Below are 17,799 nucleotides of genomic sequence, written 5' to 3' on the forward strand. Positions count from 1 at the left end.
AAAGGGAATAAGTACCATATGAGCCGATGATGGAGTAAATATCCCAGGAAGTCAAGAGAGGAATGGGCAATGCATTTTCAGATTGAAAAGGACAAAGGGAAGCCATAATTCAGGTTTTCTTTCTCATATTTTCTTTTTTTCTAAGGTTTTCTTAACCAGTGTCTTTTTTTGTTTGTTTTGGCCAGGACTTTTTGAGCCATGCTATGGACAGCCTGTGGAGCTGGAGTTTGAAAGTTTAGGATCTAACTTAAATTTGCCACTTGCTAACAGGGTGAGTTGGGGTGAGTCACCTAATTTCTCTGTTTTTCTAGATTCGAGACTGGCAATTGCATTTATTTGCCACAATCTACCCAAAGGATGGTTGTAAAAATCTCTGCAAAATAACACAGGTATCATTCAGGTGGGAGGGCTCATTATCATAACAAACTTTTTTTCACTAGTTGTTACTGGTTATCAATGTTCTATTTCTAATTTCTAACGTTCTATTTCTTCACTGATCTTCATAGAGTGTTTCTTTTCTAATCACTTCATATTTTCTAGCTTCGGATCAAAACACAGACGACTTCTACGAAGATGTGCAGCTTCATGTCCATTTGAGAACAGAAGCCCTTTGGGTTTGTTTCTCTCACGTAGCCTTGCCCCCTTTTCTAGCAGGAACATCCTTGTCTAGTACAGATCCAAGCAACGATTTACTGCCCTTCTGTCTTCTCAGCTCCTGCCTTTCTCCCCCCTCAATCAGCCCCTCCTTCTGTATATAACAGAAGTGAAAAGGTGCCACTGCCAAATATAAAGTTGAGAAGCGAACTCTGTCACTTAGGGTTTTTTTTCCCCCCAATCATCAGTTTCCTTTGTAAGTTTAACTTTTGACAAGTGGCAGGAAAAACATCTCTGGCAAGATTTCTAGAGTGAAATGTAGTGACTTAACCACAGACTTCATTGTGATTGATGAAGAGATTCCAGGACAAAGTCTGGAAGGAAAGTGGTTCGACTCATCTGGTCTGTTCAACCAGCCTTCAGAATGAGGATGGTAAAGGAAGAAAAGCACTTGTCCAGCACAAAATAAATTGGGGTACTCCATGGCGCCGGTCCATGAGACACAAGTCCCCAAGAACACTCAACACTAGAGGAAGTCACAGGTGACAGGTTTTTCTCTCGGCTTACTGTTCTCTTTTGAGCCTAAGAAATGAAAGCAATTATTATATTTATTTCTCATGTAGAATGATGCAAGTTAGGTATCTCATTCACTAGGGAACTTGAACTCCTTCTCATCTAGGCATGAAATCTAGCTATGAAACATAAGCTACCTATCAATTCTGGCAGGATCATGAAAAAGAAGTCTTAAACTCTGGACAAATTCTTTTATCTCAACCTTTTTAAATGAGCAGGGTATGTGTGTGTGTTTCTCCTTCTTCTTCATCTTCTAAGGAAAAACAGTGAATTAGAAAGAAACTGGGAACCAAAAAAAAAAAAAATAAGAAGAAGAGTCTTGATTCTTGGTTAGTATTCGTGATTGGGTGGCTTTGGTTTTTCTCCATCAGTAAATGTCCATGTTATAGTAGGCCTATAGCTTTAAAAATATATATTGTCTAATATGATGAAAATAAGAAATAAACCAAACCTCTAATTCCAGAATTTGAAAGCCAGTGTTTCACATTTCCATTAAGTCAAGTGCCCTCTGACTTGACATGCTGGCCTATTCTGTAAATGATTCCATGGACTGACCAGAAACCTAAAATTGAAGCCATATGGAAACTTACTGTGCATATTAAATTGTGTGTAGCAGTGTTAACAGCATCTTGATTTGTGGCTGCAAGTAATAAATGAATTATATTAATTTTGTAGCTGCAAGCTAATTTCTCCAGAATTACTTTTTAATAACCAAGCATCATGTTCGCTGGTAAGATTTAAATACATTTAGGAACAAATTTGTAGACTTTTAAGTAATGCTAGATTGTCATTTTGAAAGCTTAAGAGTGCATTTACTATTTCCCCCCAACACCAAAGTTTTAGAGAGAAAATGATTTTGCTCAAACTGGGGAAGTTTGTTGGTAAACAATGGGTGTGTTCCTACCCAGAAGCGGCCCCCATGGCACTACAGCCAAGTGGGAAATGCACTGTTGCAAGTGTTCCCCTGCTCACCCCTGCCCCGATTTCATAGGTGATTTGTCTCTATCATGGAACTTCCCATTTCCTCCCTTCTGTTGGATTAAAACTAATCATGCTTTCATGTCAGCGCAAAACTTTGAAAATTGTGGTCAGTGGTCTTAAGGGAAGCTATTTAGTTTGGTGGTGGAGACTATAGGATCTGGGGGCCAACTCCCTTGGATTGATCTTTCATCCCACTGCTTACAAACTATGTGACCTTGGGCTGGTTTGTGTGCCTCGGTTTTCTGAGGGGGACAAATGATAGTATGTATCCCACAGGTTGTTGAGAGGATTAAAAGAGAAAGTAGATATAAAGCCCTTGGATGAGAGCCACCTTGATGATGCCTCATTGAATGTGAGCTACTGTAATTCTCTGGGGGAGAATGAGTTTCATGGGAAGCTGGGGAGGTTGCTGGTCAGGCAAACCTACATGGAATTTCAGATCTACTGGTTACTGTTCTTAGACATTAAATGAGCTTAGATAAGTTGCTTCACTGCTCTGAACTTCAATGGAATGAAGTTATCTGTACAATGGAATGCCCATACCAAACCTGTCTCCTTGAACTGCTAGGAGAGATACAGGAGACGAAATGTGAAAAAGTATAACGTAAGGCTAGTCATGCAATAGTTTCAACAAATATTCATTCACATTCATTTCCTCTCTCTTTCATGGGAAGTGCCTCATTTCTATTATTTGGGGTGGGGGTGAGGTCACAGCTCAGTCAGATGGCCCATTTGCCCCTATCATCTCAGACTCCATGCCAAAGCAGACTTCTGACAATAGGGACAATATGAAAAATCTATACTCACAACTAATGTGCTAAATGTTTATATATAACTTTTAAAATATATTTTATTTTTTGGCTATAGATATTTCTTTCTAATTATGTTTGATAATGGATAATATTATAATTAGATGGCCTTCCCTAAAGGAGGAGGAAACTAGCTTATACTGAAAAAGATATTGCTATGGGTAATCTGTATGTGAGTCATTGGAATGGTAATAGCCCAAATGTTCAACACAGATACTAATACCGATCATTAGTTATTGAGTGCTCACTATGTGCCAGACACACTGAGTGATCTACTTATAGGATTTAATCTAATCTTCCCCTAAATGCTATCAAGTAATTCTTATGGGATCTCACAATTGCAAGTAAAAATACTGAAGATAGGTTTAAAAAGAAACTCCCGTCCCTTCCTAAATTGATGGTTCAGCTCATGCATGTGATGGAATGCAGTAGAGTGGTCAGTTTCCGCTTTTTTTCTTGATACAATATCTGATTTCATGATACCAAGCTTTATAACTAAGGGCTTTTAAAAACCTGTACAAAAATATTGCTCCAAAATCTTGCAGTTAGGAGCCATATTTTCTTTTGTCTGCATGGTCCTCAGTGATCCTACCCAGGAGTCAAGGTCAGTTGTGGTCCAACTCCTGCAGCAATACAGAGAGGATTCTGGGGTCACAACCCCACACACAAGCACAAACATACTGTGCCACATTCAACACCGCAGCAAGCTGCACCTGGAGAAACACTATTGGTGTCCCCCTCTCTCCCCAGTTTCATTCCTCTGTTTTTTTCAGTCTCCACACACTGAGTCTGAGGGCACCCCGCCCCAACATCCGATTGCAGCACAGACCCCTCTCTTGAACTCCAGACGTAGAGAGCTGCCATTGGACCGCCTGCCCCTCCATGCGACTGGGACTGAGCACAAGGCACTTAATCTCAGCATGTTAAAAACAGAGCACAGATGTCTACCTGTTTTTCAGCCTCACCTCTCTTCCTCACTTTGAGGTCCAGGCAGTCACCAGCAATGGTTTCTCTCTGTTCATCACCCCTTAGGCCTCTCCCTTCCTTTCTAGTCCATAGTCATCTTGCATTGGAGCTGTTTCCTGACAGGTTCCCCTGGGTCCAGTTCCCGGGGACCCTCCCACAGTGCACATCTGCTGATGTGCTCCTCCAGAAAGACCCTCCAGCAGACTCCCCCACAGACCCACGAGGCTTTCCATGTTGTTGGCTTGGCTGGCGAGTCCAGGCCCACCTCAGGACAATCCCAGCTCACTCCAAACATCCCCGTCAAACTGGACTTGCAACTCCAGAATTGATTTGCACCTTCTTCTTTCCAGCTGAACATTTCTGCCTGAAACTCCCTTCTGTTAGAGTCTCAGAGGGGCTTCCAAATAAGTAACAGCTGCTTAATATGATAAGAAATAGGCAGATGAAAGCCAAAGATCAACCTTATAATTGATGAGGTTAAAGTTAGAGAATTTTGCTTTGAGTGTGAGCTAAATGAGCTTGCTAACACAACTCTAGAAATGGGAAGACTGTTTCAAGTGATCATAGGAAACACTGGAAGAACCCAGAAGACTGCAGGACCTCTGTCATTTCTTAACTTAGAACTCTAGGGACCAAGGGAGGATGGAAAGGAGGAGGGGCTGAGGCATGTGTGTTCTTTGACAACATCCTCTAATCAATTTAGAGATCAATTTCTTCCCCAGAGAAGGGGTTTAGGAGCTACTGCAAAGCCAAGAATGTTAGACCTTTCCATTTGGATGGAAATAACAAGAAAAGGAAAGAAGCATTCCCACTGTACACCCTCTCACACTGGTCCACCTGTGAAATGTCTCTAACTGGAGCATCTCCTACAGGAAACTCCTGGTCCTGCCTCCCCAGTGGCCTAGCCCAGAATAAGCAGATTTTGCCTCCATTTATGTCCCCTCCAGTAATGCCTTTAATTTAGTCATTTATATTTAACTATATGATGTCTTCTGTCTTGTTGGACTCCCTGTTCTTAGCCATGTCTTTTTCATTTTTTATACACTTTATACCTAGTGCAAAGAATAAATCTTTTTTTTAAGATTTTATTTATTTATTTGACAGACAGAGATCACAAGTAGGCAGAGAGGCAGGCAGAGAGAGAGGGGGAAGCAGGCTCACTGCTGAGCAGAGAGCCCGATGCGGGGCTCGATCCCAGGACTCTGAGATCATGACCTGAGCCGAAGGCAGAGAGGCTTAACTCACCGAGCCACCCAGGTGCCCCTCTAGTGCAGAGTCTAATAAACAGTAATTTATTAATAGATATTTGTTGAATGAGTGTTCTTTTGGCCTTGGTTATTCAGACCCCAAGAGAACAGGGAGCACCCTGTCCTGCTCAGACGTGTGTCTACCCCTCTCCCAGCACCTTCTACAGCATTGGAGCTGGATGGCACCCCTGACAGCAGTGCTCCCTGGGTGGGGGACTCATAGGCATCCTTACTACACCAGAAACTCCACGAGAATGGGGAGCTGGCCTCCCCTTTTCCTCACTGTGTCCATACCACCTAGAGCAGTGTGTGACTCATCAGAGCAGGGACTCAATAAATAATTGTTAAATCCTCCTCCTCCCCCTCTTCCTCCCCCTCCCCCTCCTCCTCCTCCTCCTCTCATTCTATCCTCCACTTTTTGCCTCTCTTGAGGATGAAAACACATGAAGACCATGACCCGTTATTCTGAGGTCTTACTGAAGGCATGAAGCAATTGCCAAAACAGTGCCCTAATGTTCTCTAAGACAGGTTGGTGTTTTGACTCTATCTTTTATTCTGTAAATAAAATTTGATGTATTTTACATATAATAGAATTATGTTCTATAATATACTAAAATTATATTGATTAAGTTCACTAGCCTAAATTGTATCACAACATGCTACTTGGATCTAACCTGTATTTTAAAAAATTGTTGTTCATGTTGTTCAGATTTAGTAGGAGTCAGTATGTTGATACTATGTTAACAATAAGGACAATAGCTGGCTTCATCAACTGCGTGCTTGCTCTGCACCAGGAAGTGAGCTAGTATTTTTCCTAAGTGATCACATTTTATCTTCACAACCCGATGACATATGTGTTATTATTCTCACTTTTTAGGTGAAAATCTGATCCTTAGTGTCAGTCATTGTTGGATGTGAGAGGTCTGTGCTGTCTCTCTGTGATTCATGATGTTCTTCCGTAACAAAGCCAGAGCTTATCTCCCCAATCACAATCACTGAATCAAGTACTTAATGAACGTATGTACTATACAGACACAAAGAGGATTAAATATTGTCCCTGTCCTCAGGGAGCATACAATCTAGTCATATCTATATGTTAACAGCAATATGAAGCCTAAGTAAGATTTTGAATACAATAACATTTAGGCAGCAAAGATTTAGATGACAACTATGTAACCGAAACAACAGAGATGGGACTTCAGAGCAGCATGATGCCCTACAGATTAGCGGGCTCTGGGAGCCTTCATATTGGAGGTGGCCTTGAAGTACATGTGAATTTGAGAAGGTGGAAACTAGAAATGAGGACATCCCAAATAGGTGGAACATCACGAGACTCAAAGGCAGATAGTGGTACAACAAACAGGTTCAACCTCAGGGACATTTTCCTGTTGTACAGAAGTGGTCTAATCTTGCTCCTCAGAGATATCTCAGGAGCTAGAACTCAGGTGAGGGTGTCTTGGTTCCAGACCCTCCAGTCTTGTCTTCACCAGGATCAGAAACCTTTTTTATGTGTCCACTAACTCCCAAGTTACCATTTGAACAAAGCATACTGATGTTTTTTTAAAAAGCAGGTGAAAACCATTGATAATGAAATGGGATATCAGTTTGGAGAAGTGGACTACAGATTCCACCCATGAGGCATTGGGTGCCAAATTAGGGACTGTGGAATACTGCCTAGGGATGAAAAATATCAGGACAGGTTTTGTCCACCTTTGTCCATTAGTGTTGTGCCCATGGGAAAGTGACATGACTCTGCTGATTTGGTTTCCAAGTAAAATAAGGATGATATAAATTAACAACTAATGCTGAAGTTCCTGGAACTAAAAAAGATGAATATGTGAAAGGTATTTTGTAAATTCTAAAGTGCTATATGATATCAAAAGTTGTTTTCAGTTTTAATATGGAGGTGAAGTGATAAGAGGAAATCATCAGAACATGGAAACTAACTTGAAAGTACAGGGGCCAGAAAGAGAAGGAAAAATGAGAAATATTTAATATCTTTTTTTCATACACATTGCAAGAAAGTTCTGGAAACAGCTAGCAGGAGTGGTAGTGTTTTGGAGAGGGCTCTACTGTCCACATGTTGAACTTTAGAGGACAATGGGATCACTAAGTGGAGGTATTTGGTGGCCTGAAGTACAGTCTGGTAGTCCTCAAGTGGGGGACCCAGGAGGAGAAGTAGGATCCATAGGACAATGAAGACAGATTCAGTGGGGGTGCCTAGAAAAGATGAGAGAAGGCAGAAGAGCTGGTAAAGGAGACAGAAGAAGAGTAACCAAAGTATGAGGTGACCCACACTATCTAGGGAGGGCAGGGGCAGCCAGGGAGCAAGGAAAGAGAAGGTCTGAAAGACAGTCACTGGGCATCAGTAACTTGTGTTACTTCTCACGATCCTTCTTTTACCAGAAACCAAGAATCTACAAAGTCATGTCCTTGCCCTCACTTGCAAAGCTGGTGAACCCAGCTGGACAAAGCTCGGCCCTCAGGCTTTGCCCTCAGGTGATCTTGCACATCCCCTTCATTGGCACCCAGGGCTTCCTATAATGAGATCTCTTGTCAGCTTTTCCAACCTGCTCTTTCAACTCTTTTTATCCCTGGTTTTTACACACTTTCATGTTTAAACATCAGTATGCTTTGTTCAAAGGATACCATAGGCGTTAGAGTAAATATGACAACATATGCAGTCTCTGTTGGATGGTGGCAGTGGAGGAAGGACCGCAGCGGAGCAAAGAGACAGGGCGGTAAAGAAGGTGTGACATTTCGTGTCAAGCGCTCATTGGAAAGTTTCGACTGGGAAGAAAAGAGAGCAAGAGGCTAGGTAGGGCTTTAGGATGAAGAGAGGTGTTCTGTTGTTGTTGTTCCGTTTTGGTTCTCCAGTTTGGGAGGGAAGTCTTACATACTCAGCTGAGTCTCTGCCGAGGTTAGAGCACTGCATTACACATCTAGTATGAGAGCCCAGGGTGTAGACCCTCCCCTTCCATCTCCTGCTGTATAGCTACTCAATGTAAGAACTTGAACCTTGTCCTAATTTGGGAGACTGATTAAGAAACAGGGTCCCTGAGGGAGAGAGGGGAGACCCCACAAGTAGGGAAAGTATCAGATGCAGTGAGACCAAGTGAGAAATGGCCGGAGGGAAGGGAGGCTGCAGTAGCTTTGCGTAGAGCATCAGGTTTTGCTTGAATCTACTTTCTGGGATGGCTGAGGGCCCTGGGACCAAGAGAGCTGAGTTATTAAAGCTGGAGACCCTTATCAGGAGCCTGAGCACTCTGCCTTTCCTTTAAAATGATAACATGTTGTTTCTCATGGCCAGAGACCCACAGGCAGGTGATGAGGGAGAGAAAGCAGTTCCAAGGGAGAGGGCAGATGCCCACAAGACATTACATGGAGGTCAGAGGTGGGTTGCTGGGGTACATCACCAGCCGTGGGATGCCTCAGTAGAGGGGGCATCAGCACAGACAATTTGGGGACCTGGGGATACAGGAAACCCTGGCCTTCCATGCCTTCCAACAGAGCAAGAGACCTGAAGTCATGCAATTTACAGGGAGGAAGGACGACTTGGTGTAAGAATCAAAGTACTTAGAATACACAAGCTGGGGAGCTAAGAGAGCATGTGTAACACAGATTTATGTAGTCAGATGGGAAAGAGATGGTAGAAACAGGAAACAGAATGCTTGGGCAAAGGGTACTCTCTCAGAGAGGAGAAGAAGGATTTGGTAGACAGCAGAGTCAAAGGCACTGGTCCTGGAAAAAAGTAAGCAAGCCCAGCCACACACAGCTGGCAAGGGAAAATGCGTGTAAAGATGGGGTTCACAGATGGGGCTCACAGTACTACAAAGAGGATAACTAAGACAATCTCCTGTCTGGTAGACTGAACCTTCGGGCTAAGGCAAGTGATGCCACATGCAGAATGTGTCAGGTTTGAGGCCAGGGCAGTGCAGTGGGGTCAGCATGGTTCAAGACAACCCCATGAGGGCACTGATGAAGAATGCATGTACTTCAGCAGTGGTCCAGTGGAGGCGTGCTGTGTGGTATGTCCCATTAGCACCTGGATGGAAGACATGTCTGGCAACAACATAGGCCTCCTGAACTGTGGGAAGCATTTTGGAAACAATTAAAAATCTTATTGAGAACCCGTGATGTTCAAGGCAGAGTGCTAAGGTGGTCCACACAGCATATAAGATAAGGCCCAGCCTCTTGAGGATTCAGAGTCTGGAAAGGGAGGCCTAGTAAGTGCCTGACCAACACACGTCGTCTTCTTTCTTACTTGCAGGTGGCACTATGTTCTGATAAAAGGATGTATTTCCCAGCTTCTTTTAAATCTGGAGGTGATCAGTGAGATATTAAGTAGAAGTCATAAAAACTTTCTAGAAGGCTCTGATCAGGTGGATGGGACACCTTTTTGCCATCCCCTTCCCTTCTCCATAATTGGAATGAGGACGTGATGGTTAGTACCCCAACAGCCATTTTGGGTCATGAGGCAAATTTGAAAATGGAAGCACCATGCGAAGGTTAATGGAGGTAAAAGGAATCTAGGCCTCTGGTGCGCCTGGACAGTCATTTCAGTCCTGTACTACCTACTACTTGTTTTATTTTGTTGAGGGTATATGTATATCTGAGTCTGTCTATCTATTTACCTATTAATCAAGTCCTGACATAGGAGAAAGGACAAACAGAGAGACACAAGATTTATAATATTAAAAAAAGTAATAGTCACATAATTCAACACAAAAGAAATGCCTCTCCATGTGAAAGGCAGTAATTATTTAAAAGATTCAGAAAATAGAAAGGCCTTTCATCCTTTCACGTTGGGAGATGAGGAAAGCAGAAGGTCAGAAAGAGAGCAAGGAATGAAGGTATCCTGACTTTTTGGCTTCTATATGCTGTCTCCCTGAGGTTGTAATAAGAGGTTCATGGTGACACAGAATTTTGACCCAAATCTGACTCCTAAGACTTCCCAGTCCTGAGGTATACTTTCTATTCTATCCTATTTCCCCTTCTATTGGAGTCAGACCTTAAAAGGCAAGATTCTGCAATGCATGGCATCTGCAATGTTGGTATGTGAAAGAACGAGTCATGATTTCTCAAGATTGCAGTCCCTGGGGAACAGGGACAGCCTTGCTGAGGAAGAGAACTGACACCCTGACCTTGGTTAGTGTAAAGGGGACCAGCTGGGTGGTTCCCATACCAGGGGTCATCAAAGGATAGGGACGCAAAGTGGGACGCAAGGGATAATTAAATCACAGGGAGCAGTCCCCCACATCCTACTAACACACAACATGGTATCCCAGATCTCAGCAGCCCGGCAGAGGAGAGCGCCCACATCGGGTTTGTGCACCCAAACTATAGAAGAAATTTCATGATCTCTGTGGTCTGTGCTGGGAAAACCCACTCTTTTGCTTGAGTTCATTTCAAACAAAGCACTGAGATAAGACACTTCTGCATGTTTGCTTCTTTCCCACACATTCAGCCAGCTGCTTTTTTCCTTAGCGTTCCTGTATTGCCCGAAGGGAGAGGGAAGAATGCATCTCCTGTGGCAGTCTCGACTTCCAACATGGCTTTGCGACCCTGGAAAGACCGTAGTTTTCAAAGCCTGTCTGGACAAAGGAGACTCTTAGCCGGCGCAATGCTGTTCAGAGTCAGGCAGCGGGTCACCTTGGAACAAGGTCGGGAAGACCGCACTTACTCTGTTAGTGACTAAACAGAAATGCCTTAATTTTTCAAGTCCGCTTCTTCTCGTTCCAGATGCTTCCTCACTTTCTTGCTCTTCGCTCAGACGGGGTGAGCAGTGATCAGACTCCCGGTGTCTAAGGGGCTTTAAAGAGGCCTGGCAATCCTGGACACAGTCCCGGAGAAGGCAAGTTTTGTGCACGTCTGCGAGGACGCGGGCGAGTCACTCCTGGGTCGGACAGACAGGAGACTGATGGCTCCCTACCTCGGGCAAACTTCTCTCCACCCCTAGAGGGCACACTTCCTCCTCTTTCCCCGACTTAATGCCCTCGCGGGATTGGAATGAACAGGTGCTGTCACCACCGCTTAGAACGGCACGTTCAAAACCAGCCAAGTCCTGCGCCAGCAGCTGCTTGGGCACCTTTACCCCTCGGACCGCGTCTGCGGTGCGCGCTAACGCGGGGGGAGCTGGAGAGTTGCTGCCCCTGGAGAACCCCGGCGCAGGCCTTTCAGCCTGGGCTCTAGAAGTCCCTCTGGCGTGGGAGGGCAGGACAGGGGCAGATTTCCACGGAATGTGGGCAAACTGGAGCGGCCGCCGCCGCCGCCGCCGCCGCTTCCTCCACTGCGGTAGACGGGGCGGGTGAAGAGGCGACGCCCTTTCCAGCCTCTTGGGCCCTGGTCCCAGGAGGTCGTCTCCTCCCAGCTTCAGACCACGTCATCCGGTCCCGCCGATTCCCCGGAGCGCTCAGCCCCTTTCCTGGCCGGCGAGGTCGGCTCGGGAGCTGCTCGCAGGGCCCCCGGCCCCAGGGCGCCCACTGCGGGCAAGCCACGGTCAGTGCAGCCTTCGCCCCTGTGCCCGGGTGACAAATGTGGGGGCGCGAAGCCGCCTCTGTCCTCTTCACGCGCCACCCGAAAAGAGCCGTCGGGCCTGCGCCGTCCCGGGCAGTGCCTGCGGGGCGCAGGAGTGGGCAGCGCCGGGCGGCGGTGAGCGCGGACCCCCTGCCCGGGCGCACCCGACCCGCTCCGTCCCGCCGCCGCAGGACCCATTTCTGCTAACCTTGCCGGCCTTCGCAGCTGTTGCCCTGCTCCCCATGGGGGGCAAACCTGCGCAAGAGGGCAGCTGGAGGGAGGTCACTGCCACCTTGGTTTTTATTCTAGAAAGGGCTCAGTTTTGCCTAAGAGGGTGAGCTCCCCAGGCGCTAGCTATTCAAGTAGGTGTTTGGTGGCCTTTTGTCAGGAAACTTTTAATCACACAGAATTTAGCCTCTAATCGGCCAGACTTATTTAAACCGAGCAGAGTAAAACCTTCCATTTTTAACATCCACTCTTGGTGTTTGCTGGAAATTTGCCACCGAATTTCGGCTGGAGCTGAAGGTTACCAGGATTTATCATTGTTTCCCCAGGATGTTTAACCCTCATGGGCTCCTCTTCTTTCATTTAACATACTTAGAAAAAAAAAAAAAATTCTTGTAGGCGCTTTGGCCATTTTGTTTAAGAAATTTGTTTTACCTTGTACGGTTGAGATCCAGAAATATTTCTGAAATGGGGAGAAGGGAGTGTTAGAGACAGAAAGCAGCTGCGTACCAGGAAATAATAAGTACCGTGCAAAAATATCACAGCTAATAGATGTCCTTTAGGAGTGTAAATATCTATGTTTAATTGCTTTAAAAATGTGGGGTGGAAAAACACAATTATACATTGTGATAACAAACCTGTACAGATAATTTCTGAATAATACAAAACAAGTGCTGAAAAATTTTTCTTTACGATTGAAATAATTGTTCCCAAATCATGACACCGTCCACCCAAATATCTTGTTGCCCCATCTGCAATACTTGAAGAGGAATAGTTACCAATTGAATGCATTTAGATTCATCCTTAATAAAAAGAAAATTGCATAGCTTTTTATATTGTTGCACATCCTCAAATGCATTTTCCAATATCAATGTCACCTTCGTGTTATTCTCAATATTTTCAATTTTCAGAGATACATAATATATAATTGCTAGTAATTATAAACACATCATTTTATTCATCTGATTTTAATAACATGCATTTTTATAATTACTGTACAACTGAAATAGACATTGAGTTATGCTGTGTGCATGTCTTTATTCAACAGTATATTCTTAGACACCTTGTTCAAACAAATTAAGTGAATTTAAAAGAAAATAAAACAAGGGGGAAAAAATCCTTCCAGTAAAAACAGAATCACAGTGCTTTACAGACAAAAGGAAAGGAAAAGAAGTTCTCATACGAAAAGAGATTTATTATTACATAGAAAATTCTCACAATAGTTGAAACACACTTCAGGAACTAGTAAACACCTCAGATAGAGTTGTGCCAATTACTCAGCCCACAAGCATCTGCTTTGTCTTAATTAGACGGGGGAGGTGAATGACCACTGTTTATTTTCATTTTCCTCATTAATTATGAAAAACTGCATTTAATTCATCTTGCATGGTGAGAGATTGGCTGCGCAGATGTAAGTCGTAAGGGAAGTGGCTGTCGGTGGGCAACCTGAACATGGCACCCTGCCCAAGGGGACCCCTGGGTGGCACTGCACAGTAATGCATGCCGTAATTGTAATTTTTGCCATAGTCCAAGGTTTCTTCTTGCTTCAGGGAAAATATCCCATTATAGTTAATTGGGGGAGGACTTAAGGGACCTTCAAACTGAGGGCTGGCACACTCAGGGGAGGTGCTTTCATAGAAGGATTCATATGCACTGCAATAATTGTAGGGTTTCATGGACTTGGAATTATCAAGAGTTCCATGCCCTGGGGGAGTGGTGAGCTCAGGGCTGTGGTAGGGTGGGTAGAAAGTAGAGTAGGGCGACCTTGTGTGGTGCGCAGCCTCCCCACCCTGACCCATCAGGAAACTCCTGGCGTTGAGCTGCAAGCAGCCTGCCACCAAGTTTGTAGTTGGCTGGGAGAGACCTTTGCATAAGTTTTGGACGAACGTGAGCAGATCAGGTCTCTTGCCGATTCTCAGAATTTCAGAAAGTGCCCAGATGTAGTTTTTGGCCAGTCGTAAAGTTTCTATTTTGGACAGTTTTTGGGTTTTGGAATAACAGGGGACCACTTTTCTTAAATTGTCCAGAGCGTCGTTGAGGCCGTGCATCCTGTTTCTCTCACGTGCATTAGCTTCCTGTCTCCTGAACTTGACCCTCTCCAGTCGGAGCTTGGTCGTCTTTTTTTTCCTAAGACCCCTCCTTCTGGGCAAGCCATTTTCATCTTCCTCTTCCCTGTCTTCTTCCTCTTCTTCCTTCTCGGTTTCTTCTCCTGGGGCCCTTTTGATGCTCTTTCCTCGAAGGACAATCTGTTTGGAAAAGCTTTCTGGTTTCTTAATTTGCTTCTGGTCCTCACATTCTCTAGAAAACTTTCTGCACATCTGGGATTCTGGCATTACAACAGACTCATCAAACGGTAGTGTTAACATGGTTCTCTAATCTTAAATTACCTGAAAAAGTGCCAGCACAATATTTAAAGTGTTTTCATTTTTAAAGTTGATACACTTAAAGCATATTTAATGACTTATTCATAAGAATACAAAAACACATGAATAAGACTAATTCTGGGACCTAGTTTTTACATTAAATAGAATCTTTGAGTTTGTGCAGACTAGTAATTATAAAAAAAAATTGGCACATGCAATAGGATAGATTTTTATAGGCAAATTATCAAAAGAAAATAAAACAAGAAGCATTTATGATAATGCCACCACCATTTCCACTTCCCTTTGATTTTAAACTGGTTTTAATGCACAAAAAAGACCGTGGAATTTAAGCAAATGCAAAACATGGTATAGCAATGCAGAATTTCATTAATTCCAATTCCCCTGAGTACCACATGAGAAGAGACCCCAGTTTTTAAAATAAAAAAGTGTTAGCTCTCCATTAGCTGACAGATTTGTGAGGTGTTTTGTTTTGTTTTGTTTTAGAAAAAGAAATAAGCCCTAACTTTATCTGCTGTATTATATAACTGCAAATTTAGATAAGTGACTATTGACATTTACAAATTTAAAGAAAAGATTAACCAGAGCCAATGTTTTTAAACTGATTTCTTTCTGATTAGTGAAGAAATATGTAAAAGAGCACTATTTTCCCAGCCTTCACAAAAAAGGGGGGGGAGGGGGTTGGGGCTAATTTGGAATAAACTCCATAAATAAATTAAAAAAATAAAAATCACTGGCATTTTTTTAAATCAAAGAAAATGCTAAGACTGCTTTTACATTTTCAATTTTTCCAAATGTAATCGTCTGTTTGCTGCTGTTCAAATCATCCTGGACAAAAAACCACTCTCGTAGTGTTTTTGTTCTACGAGCCACAGAAGTCTCCCTCTAGCTAATATCTGACAGGAACGGTCCAAGGATTCTGACTGCAATTGTGCACGTGTGTTCAGAATCCCGAATGAAAGGGGAAAATAATTTGTGTTTCAAATGCAATTTTGGCTTTCGTTTGGTGAAGCAGCAAGTATTTTCATCTAAAGTCTTCAAACAAATAAGCACTTTAAAACAGAGACTTTTCAATTTAACAATCTCCAGCCCCCTCAGCACACACACATACACACACACACACACACACACACAAACTCTTAGTAATGTCCACATACTTGCAGTGTTACATAATAGCAGTGAAAGTATGTGACAATTACATCATAAGAATGAAATATGATAAGAAGTTATAGATGGCAAAGAGCATATAAATACTATAAGACAGTGACACTGTATCTTTAAATACTTGCATGCAAAGCCAGCATCAATTGAAGTAGATCTTTATTTATATTACCTTAGGTTTTAATTTCATTCAATAATCAGTTTTCATTTTGTATCTTCCAAATCTTTTCAGGCTGAGTGTCGCATCGTCTCCTGGAGTCTCTAGATCTGTGTATATCTGCACTATCTCATTGATCTCTAAAAAGTGACATTGATGCCAACTGCCAGAGCTGGTACCCATGCCATCTGCTAGTGACGTCACAGGGCAGAGAGAACCATGTGATCCTCTCTCTTGGGACCTTCATTCTGCACTGATCATCTGGCATCCCTGTAAGTGGGTACCAGCATTCATGCATCAACACAGAAGGTTAGACTGATAGGGAAAAAATCTGCACCAGCATTTCACATACAGTAGGTGCGTTTCTCCTCGAGCTGCTTCGGCTTCACTGGCAGTCTGGAGAAATAGCTGTGTTAGTGTTCAGTTTCGCCCTGCCAACGGTGTAACTATTAGGTAGTCGTTAATATTCCATTCATTTACAAGGTGGGCTTTTGTGTGAGCGAGAGGTTTTTGTTGTTGTTGATGTTGACGTTTTGTAAAGATCACCATCCCGTTCGTGCACCTGGGTACCCGGGGAGAGAAAGCCGTGAGGAGGAGCTGAAATCGGGAAAAGGGTCTTGAGATGCTTAAGCAAACTAAGATTTGTGCAAGCGAACAGGGATCAACAAAGGTCTCCTCATTTCCTTGTTTTGTTTCATGGCATGTAACTTATGGGTGTGTGTCTGTGTGTTCTCTTATTAACATGTACGACTTCTGTGCTTCTTGGGAATTTGGAATAAAAGAACAGTCTCTCCATCTGGGGTCTGAAAGACATCTTCCGACGCTCCCCTTTCTACACTTGCTGGTACCTTTCAACAACTTTTCAGAGAGATTCTTTATCTATATCAAATGCAGAGACGCCTGCAAGTCCCCCGTGAAAGATTTCAAACTGCATTCTCGTGTCCTCTACCAAAAAGTCACAACTCCACTCAAGCATTGTCCCAGTCTCTTTCCAGCGTGAACTTGCTTGTTCTTTCTCATTTCAGTTCATACACAATAAATATAAAAAATAGCTCTGAGGTTTTTGTCTTGCTCTCCCTGGCATTCTGCTGAGTATTTTAATCAAAGATTAGCTTTTCTGTTTTCTGAAGCCCTCAGATTTCTTTTTCCCTTTCTCTTAAAAATCTTCTCCTCACGCTTTGCCCCCTCTAGACTAACACCCAATTTAAAAGTCTCCTCATTCTTGTATCGCTGTCCGATCGTTTTTCTTTGTCAGATTTATTCATATTCCTCTTTTTCCCCACTCCCCACTTTTGGTATCTTAATGAAAGTGGAGTAGAAAGAGTTAAGCAAAACTGGCAGGGCCTTATTGATAAAATAAACTGTGAAACCAGAGGCAAACTCCACCTTCCTCTCCTTTTCTCTGCTCCCCTGTCACCCCGTTCCCTTGCAAAAAAAAAAAAAAAAAGAAAGAGAGTGTTTTATTTTATTTCAGAATTGCCCATCAGTAAAGTAAAAAGTGCACTTAAAAAAGTTTAAAAATGGACAAACACAACCTTTGTTGTTTGACAACTGAATAATCTCTTTCTATAAAGTGAGACAGTATGCTTTTGGTATTAAAGTAATCCCTGGCAGAGTTGTAACTGTTGAATCTGTGTTAGCATTCCCCTTATAAATCCCAGTTTTGAAAGGTTTAGAATTCTGCTGTTTTAATGCACTTTGGTTCCAAATTGGCATTGGGGGCCTCAAATTTAATTCAATTTTGCTCCTGTCATATCCCACTCATTCCCGTCCCCCTCGAAGTTGTTCAGCTTTGCCTGGACAGTTCTAGAAAAGATGGGGAAGATGGTAAAAAGGAGAATTATGCTAGGTAAAAGAAAATAATTTTTCTCTCTCAATGGTCTGCTAAAATTGCAAATTTAAAAGAAAAATAAGCCTATAAATTAATAAGTTAAGTGAAGTAGATTGGCCTCGATTACCTTTTTAAAAAGTCAGGCACACCAAAGGCATTTCAAAATGTGTTGTTTAAGGGGATATTACTGGTCATGGGTGCACTGAGATTATTTCATATAGCCTTTGGTTCAAAAAGTCAGGCACACCAAAGGCATTTCAAAATGTGTTGTTTAAGGGGATATTACTGGTCATGGGTGCACTGAGATTATTTCATATAGCCTTTGGTTCAAAAGATAAAAACACTTTTTACTTCAAAA

The 17,799-nt window shown here is 43.0% G+C and overlaps 1 protein-coding gene across 2 annotated transcripts; it reads right to left on the reverse strand.

Annotated features, from left to right (window-relative positions):
• Positions 1–12,469: 12,469 nt before the first annotated feature.
• Positions 12,470–15,866, reverse strand: NEUROD6 (neuronal differentiation 6). 2 transcript variants are annotated; one of them, XM_044244566.1, is made up of 2 exons: positions 15,626–15,866; positions 12,470–14,157 (listed from the first exon to the last, which is right to left on the reverse strand). In XM_044244566.1, exons 1-2 carry the CDS (start codon positions 15,641–15,643, stop codon positions 13,264–13,266), a joined length of 912 nt encoding a protein of 303 aa, XP_044100501.1. In that variant the 5' UTR covers positions 15,644–15,866; the 3' UTR covers positions 12,470–13,263. The 2 variants fall into 2 exon arrangements, with proteins under 2 accessions (XP_044100501.1, XP_044100500.1); XM_044244565.1 differs by having other exon boundaries at positions 12,470–14,298; positions 15,626–15,863.
• Between the last annotated feature and the right edge of the window lie 1,933 nt (positions 15,867–17,799).

This window comes from Neovison vison, chromosome 4 (assembly GCF_020171115.1).
Source record: "Neovison vison isolate M4711 chromosome 4, ASM_NN_V1, whole genome shotgun sequence".
Taxonomy (NCBI): Eukaryota; Metazoa; Chordata; class Mammalia; order Carnivora; family Mustelidae; genus Neogale; species Neogale vison.

Coding starts and splice junctions, on each gene's coding strand:
- NEUROD6 (XM_044244565.1), bottom strand. CDS start 14,277: ATGTTAACACTACCGTTTGATGAGTCTGTTGTAATGCCAGAATCCCAG.